Below are 7,576 nucleotides of genomic sequence, written 5' to 3'. Positions count from 1 at the left end.
TGCATTAAATAGTGGTTATTGTGGTTATTTATTGCATTGAAATGTGCCTGGAACTGTGGAAATCTGCCTGTGAGGTCTTGGTGACGTGTGTGCACTGCGCACCTTACTTTACTTTATTTGTTTATTTGACTGGGACAGTGCACATCAATGTACATATAAAAACATGTAAATGTGCCGGATTGTAGCATCGATGCTAATTTCCATCCGGAGTCCCAGAACATAAAAACAATACGGTAACCTGGCAGCCACACTTCCACTGCACCGGCTGCGCTTCGCCTCGCGCCGAGAGTAGACCTGGTTTGAGGTGGCGAGCTTTCAGCGCACCCTGAAAGCACCGGCGGGGCATTTTCGCACGAAACTTCCACTACGCCAAGCTGAATCTGTGACACCTCCCCCTGCTGCGCTGCCACACCCATCTCGGCGCAGCTCAATCTACCAATCTGCCGAACTGACCTTGAGCCAGGCTGCGCTGGTCGGAACTTGCACTGCACCGGCTGCGCAACCCTGCGCTGTGCCACAAAACTAGGGCCCTTTTAGTCTTTTCTAAATTTGCAATGACTGTGAAAATCGCATTGTGTGTCCCCAGCTTAAGAGAAAGCAGACGTCTTTCATGATGACTGACCGAGCAGGGAAACATAAAAGACAGGAGACAGACTGAGTCCTTGTTGTCTGACTGTACCTGAGAGTCTTCAGTCTCCAGTCTGGATCATCCAGTCCAGCAGATAGCAGCTTCACTCCTGAGTCTCCTGGATGATTGTAGCTCAGGTCCAGCTCTCTCGGATGGGAGGGGTTGGAGCTCAGAGCTGAGGCCAGAGAAGCACAGCCTTCCTCTGTGACCAGACATCCTGACAGACTAGAGATAGAAAACATGATGAACTCAGAGTTTTAGAAAATCACTTAAACAGGAAAGTCCTGCAAATGTTGAGCATCTTCACCAACAAGTTACATAAGGATGTTCAAGATCAGCTGTCCAACAAACATCTGTATCCTCACCTGAGAGTCTCCAGTCTACAGTGTAGACTCTCCAGTCCACCAGACAGCAGCTTCACTCCTGAGTTCTGCAGGTTGTTGTTACTCAGGTCCAGGTGTCTCAGACTAGAGGACTGGGAGCTGAGGACTGAGGACAGAGCTTCACAGCTTCGCTTTGAGAGGTTACAGCTGTTCAGTCTGAAGAGGAATCAGGAAAACATAAGTAAACAACTAATATTTTTGTTGTGACTAAAGAAGAAGATACAGTAAATGTAGATGGATGTATGTGAACATACAGAGCTTTATTTGAAGCTTTGACCACTGGCAGCAGCCTCAGAAGAGTCTTCTCTGAAGCAGAGTATTTCTTCACGTCAAACTCGTCCAGATCTTCTTCTGATGACAGTAAGATGAAGACCAGAGCCGACCATTGACCAGGAGACAGTTCATCTGTGGAGAGACGTCCTGATCTCAGGGACTGTTGGATCTCCTCCACTAGAGAACGATCATTCAGTTCTTTCAGACAGTGGAACAGGTTGATGCTTTTCTCTGCAGACAGATTCTTACTGATCTTCTTCTTGATGTACTGGACTGTTTTCTGATTGGTCTGTGATTCACTTCCTGTCTGAGTCATCAGACCTCGTAGGAGATTCTGATGGGTCTCCAGTGAAAGACCCAGGAGGAAGCGGAGGAACAAGTCCAGGTGTCCATTTGGACTCTGTAAGGCCTCCTCCACAGCGCTCTGGTAGAAATGTGATGATTTGTGACTGGACTGTTTAAAGAGTTTAAAAGTTAATTTCTTTCGTGACATCAGATTGAGTCCAGAGTTGATGAAGGTCAGATGGACATGAAGAGCAGCCAGAAACTCCTGAACACTCAGATGGACGAAGCAGAACACCTTGTCCTGGTACAGGCCGCTCTCCTCTTTAAAGATCTGTGTGAACACTCCTGAGTACACTGAGGCTGCTCTGATATCGATGCCACACTCTGTCAGGTCTGATTCATAGAAGATCAGGTTTCCTTTCTGCAGCTGCTCAAAAGCCAGTTTTCCCAGAGACTCAATCATCTTCCTGCTCTCTGGACTCCAGTGTGGATCTGTCTCAGCTCCTTCATCATACTTGGCCTTCTTCAGTTTTAGATGAACCACCAGGAAGTGGATGTACATCTCAGTCAGGGTCTTGGGCAGCTCTCCTCCCTCTCTGGTCTTCAACAGCTCAGAGAACTGTAGCAGTGATCCAGCAGAAGACTGGGATGTGGCACATGATGTGGAGGCTTCGTGAGGTCTTGATGTGGGAGATGATCTCTCTGGCCTGCTCCTCATCTCTGAACCTCTTCCTGAAGTACTCCTCCTTCTGTGGGTCAGTGAACCCTCTGACCTCTGTCACCATGCCAACACACTGAGGAGGGATCTGATTGGCTGCTGCAGGTCGTGTGGTTATCCAGAGGTGAGCAGAGGGAAGCAGGTTCCCCCTGATGAGGTTGGTCAGCAGCACGTTGACTGAGGTGGACTCTGTCACATCAGTCAGGATCTCAGTGTTGTGGAAGTCCAGAGGAGGTCGACACTCGTCCAGACCGTCAAAGATGAAGACGACCTGGAACTGATCAAACCTGCAGATTCCTGCTTCTTTGGTTTCAGAGAAGAAGTGATGAACAAGTCCCACCAAGCTGAACTTTTTCTCTTTCAGCACATTCAGCTGTCTGAAGGTGAAGGGAAATGTGAAGTGTCCTGGTTGGCTTTGTCTTCAGCCCAGTCCAGAGTGAACTTCTGTGTTAAGACTGTTTTCCCAATGCTAGCCACTCCCTTTGTCATCACTCTTCTGATTGGTCGGTCTCTTCCAGGTAGGGCTTTAAAGATGTCTTCTTGTCTGATGGTTGTTTCTGATCTGTCTGGTTTCCTGGATGCTGTTTCAATCTGTCTGACCTCATGTTCATCATTGACCTCTCCAGTCCCTCCCTCTGTGATGTAGAGCTCTGTGTAGATCTGGTTCAGAAGGGTTTGGTGTCCGGCTTTAGCTCGCATGAAAAATAGAACTGAACCGATCTGAAGCGCTGCAGGTGCGTGCACTGCGCTCCACAGCGTGAGATGTGCGACCAGGCAGACTGGTTAACATGTGCGCCTATCTGAAACTGCCTCCGCTCCAGGGCGCTGCGCTTCGGTTCCGCGTCCAGTGCGACCAGGCTGTAAGACTGCCACTACCCACATGTGACATTTAAGATTCCCTACAGAAACTCCCCACTCTGCTGACAAGACCAAAGAAGCTCTTTGGATGATGAAACTGTCCTGTATTTATTGATCGTGCGCCCATTTTTGCAGTTTACAGGGGTAAGGGGAAGAGATGAACCCCTCCCAAAAGGCAAACAGATGGTCAGATGGATTCAAACCAGTCTGAATCTCTGGTCGCCTCTCATAATGGTATCACACAGCTGAGGCAGAGCCACCAGCTGATTCCCCTGAACTCAGTAATTTCCCTCTTTGAGCCTGTGTGAACCCGTTGTGAACACTACAGAACTTCATTGCGTTGTAAAAGAAATAGAACAAAGAGTAGACACGGTCGCGCACATCCAGTTCAATAGGTGCTGGCCTCAAAAAATGTGGACAGGAAAAGCAAAAAGAGGAGACCGCACACATCAGCTCCCTTCTGTGCAGATTTATTAGCACATCAATAGTAACGTTTCGAGCTCATAGCTCTTCATCAGACTAACTCATACACATAGGACGCCCCGTTTTTAAACCTGCCCCCGAGGGTCACATGGTGAGTCACATGGTAAAGGGAATGTATACATCAAAACCCATCTTGTACAAAACCAAAGCATACAAAAAGTCAAAGACACTTCATCATAATTAAATAGACCAACACCCATCAGGCCGACTGGCCGTCATACAGATCTAATGAATTAGAGGCGCCTCTAGTAATAGGATGGCTAATCTTCAAAGTCTAGGACAAGGTTATCACATTATTAATATTCTAAACATTTTGATCTTGTTTAAAGATTTAACATATTTTAAAGTTCAATTATCCATAACCCTGAGCTAGATAAGGGACAATCCAACCACAAAAAATGAAAAAGTTAATATATAGACGATCAAATATGCATATAATCCAAACAGTAGAATTCCCTCATGATAAGTGTAACATGAGAAGTGACTACTACAATGATCATACGCAGAACAACTCAGGAACCACCTATCACACAAAAGATGGAATATAAACATTAGAAGATAGCAAATAACAAAAAACAAAAAAACAAGATAGCAAATATCAAATATCAAGACCCGTCATAGTCGACCCTAATGCTGAATACAACAGGGGAAAATCATCTACAATATTACACATTACTAGACTATTATACAGACTATTTCACAATGTTCAATTTCTTCATCAAGCCCCCAACAAAAAAGCTCAAAAAGAGCTCACAAAAAGATCACATAAAAGGTCTGATGTTAAAGTCCTCGTTTAGACCCTTGGGAGTTAAGGTGTCTAACGTGTATATCCAGTATAGTTCTCTCTTAAGGAGTAAAGTGTCAACATTGCCACCTCTGCGAGGGAGTTTGACTGATTCAATCCCAATATACTTCAATGAGGCAACGCTGTGACGTGCTTCTGTGAAGTGAACCGCAACTGGACTGGACGGGTCATGGTTCCGGATAGCACATCTGTGCTCTGTGATCCTCGTTTTTAAAGGTCTAGTAGTTTTCCCAATGTAGGCGAGACCACAGGGACATTGAAGCATGTAGATGACATTTTTAGTTTTACAGGAGATGATGCTCTTAATGGGGAATCTCTTTCCAGAGTGGGGGTGGTTAAAGGAGTGTGTTTTGTATGTGGAATTGCATTGTTGGCAGTTGCCACACCTGTAGTTACCAGGTTGGATTTGGGTGAGGAAATGTGAAGCGACGGGTGGTGGTCGGTCTGCTCTCACCAATATGTTATGAAGGTTCGGAGGTCTTTTATGGATCATTCGAGGAGGGTCCTTGAAGCATCCCTTCAATGCTGGATCCGAGTCCAGGATGAACCAGTGCTGTTTGATGATTTTCTCGATTTCCCGACCCACAGGTGAATATTGAATGCAACATGATGTCTTAATCTCAGATTTTTTGTTTTTTATTTTGTTGAGGCATTCATTCTGGGAGGTCATACGAAACCTGGTCTCCGCTCCAGAGATCCACTCCTCCTTGTATCCCCTCTGTTTGAAGCGGTCCTGTAGAATGGCCGACTGTTCCTGGAAATCCATATCATCGCTGCAAATCCGTCTAATACGGTTAAATTGGGAAATTGGGAGACTCTTCTTGAGAGGGGTAGGATGGTATGAGTCCCCATGAAGTAGTGAATTTTTATCTGTGCTTTTTCGATATAGGCTGGTTTTTAAAGTGTCCCCCTCCTTCGAAACCAGAATATCAAGAAAGTTCATTTTTTGAGCATCAAACTCCAAAGAAAAGTTCAAGTGTTCATTTTTGTCATTCATAAATTTGTGAAATTGTCTTAATTGTATCTCTGTGCCAGTCCAAACGAAAAAAATGTCATCAAGATACCTTCTCCAATGAGATATGTGGTCCATGAAGGGGTTAATGTCTTTATTGGAGATCACCTCCTGTTCAAAGAGTCCAACATAGAGGGATGCAAAGCTCGGTGACATTTTGGATCCCATCGCTACCCCAGACACCTGGAGAAAAAAGTCAGCACCAAACAAAAAATAATTAGAGGTCAATACACATTCAATTAAATCCAGAACACATTGTGTTTTTGGGGTGTGTATAGTCCTTTTGTTCAGGAAATATTCTGCAGCTTCAAGGCCCCCTTTAAATGGTTGTAAAAGAAATAGAAAACAGGGAGATGTAATGTTACACTATAAAGTTCTGTAGCTAGTTGTCTGTAATTATATTTAGCTGCTGTTTACAGTCCTTTTAAAATGGATGAACCATATTGGCCACATTTTCTTTGTCCATTTAAACCTGAAACTCTTTTTTGAACAGCACAAATGGCCAAGGCTTTTAGTGTGCATTCTCTCAAACAGTCATGAAGTTCTGGGCCAGGTTTATTTCTAACATATTGTCACAACACAGTGATGGTGTTCTTGTTTTTGTCTTGTGACTTCCTGTTTTATTTTGAAATCTAACTGCCCTCTCGTTTCAGGTCACTTGCCCTTCCCTTGTGTGTCACCAGTCTGCCTGCCTTGATTTCTAATTGTCTCCACCTGTTCCCCATTACCTGTGTGTCTATATAGGTTCTGTGTCTCCCTTTGTTTTGTGCCAGAGTGTTTCGTCCTTCGTTCACCCCAGCCCATAGTCCATAGTTTATTGAGCTTCCTTGTCCAATTGCCTGTTTGCCTTTTTGCCTCATCGTGAGTGTTTTTTGTTTCCCTCCTTTGGAGTGGTTTTTTGTTGTTAAAATAAAACTGGCTTCTGCCTTTTGCCACTTTGCACCTGAAAACCTCCTTCCAGCCCAGACCTGACACATATACTGTGAGTAAATAGAAACATTTCTAAAATGACAGTGTGTATGATCAGGGCCGGCTCTAGCCATTTTGGTGCCCTAGGCGAGATTACTCTCAGGCGCCCCCCCCAACAATGATAACGATAACATAGCAGTGTATCTCTATGTCCCCTCTGACCCTGAGATACACAATTTGCACAACAATCAGTAAAATTGCATTGAGTAAATCCTGGGTGAAGACATGAAAAAATTTGTCTCTTCACAATCATGAGAACAAACTGTTGTGGTGCTTGAAATGGCTATACGAAAGTCTGGGCTTCACAAAAGCAGTGGAATATACTATATGATATAAGGCGATAAGTGTAGAAAAAAAATTGTGAAATTGCTTTTTGAGCATAAATGTTAGGCCTAACTGTCATTCTCACCAAATGTCTCAAATGTGGGATAACAGAAGCTAAGGTAAAGGTAAAGGTAAAGGTACTTTATTAGTCACATATACAGCTAGTACAGTGAAATTCTTTCTCTGCATTTAACCCATCCCTGAGGAGCAGTGGGCAGCCGCGGTGCAGTGCCCGGGGACCAACTCCAGATTATGAGCCAGTGCCTTTGGTCAGGGGCACTGACTGGAGGATTAACCTAGCCGACATGTTTTTAGTGGTGGGGGAAACCGGAGCACCCGGAGGAAATATTGACTTCACATTACATTTCAAACTTCATGAGATGTGTGTAGCCCGAAATGAGAAATTGTCTCCAAATATCAACTAAATAGACAAAAAAAAACACAAAATGTACAAAATTTAGCCTATATAATGTACCCTATATATGTGTTGTCATTGTGGTACTGTTTGAAAGGTAAAAAAAGAAAAAAAAGAAAAAAAAACTAGTTTGATAGCTCAGCAGGTCTGAATACAGAGCTGGAGCTGATCTGGAGCTGTGGCCCATTGGCCCTGCTGTCTGAGCAGGCTGAAATCTCAACTCTCTCTTCTTTTTTCATAATCTTCCTCATCAAATTAGTCAGAACGTTCAACCTCTGAAGCACCGTCATCATCCTCACTGCTTCTCTCTCTCTCTCTCTCTCTCTCTCTCTCTCTCTCTCTCTCTCTCTCTCTCTCTCTCTCTCTCTCTCTCCCTCTGAACGACTCTGCTGTTTCGAAGCGCTTCACAGTTGTTTTGATTGA

General features: G+C 44.4%; 1 protein-coding gene across 1 annotated transcript; it reads right to left on the bottom strand.

Moving 5' to 3' along the window:
• Positions 1-3,628: 3,628 nt before the first annotated feature.
• On the bottom strand, positions 3,629-5,426 carry LOC146959909 (uncharacterized). The gene has a single exon (XM_085772792.1). It carries the CDS (start codon positions 5,374-5,376, stop codon positions 4,390-4,392), a length of 987 nt encoding a protein of 328 aa, XP_085628918.1. The 5' UTR covers positions 5,377-5,426; the 3' UTR covers positions 3,629-4,389.
• Positions 5,427-7,576: the final 2,150 nt, after the last annotated feature.

This window comes from Trachurus japonicus, unplaced genomic scaffold, assembly GCF_045865225.1.
Source record: "Trachurus japonicus isolate A0001 unplaced genomic scaffold, Traja_1.0 AP030914.1".
Lineage (NCBI taxonomy): Eukaryota > Metazoa > Chordata > Actinopteri > Carangiformes > Carangidae > Trachurus > Trachurus japonicus.
The sequence above is the reverse complement of the archived record's forward strand: the minus strand, read 5'-3'. Positions and strand labels throughout refer to the sequence as shown.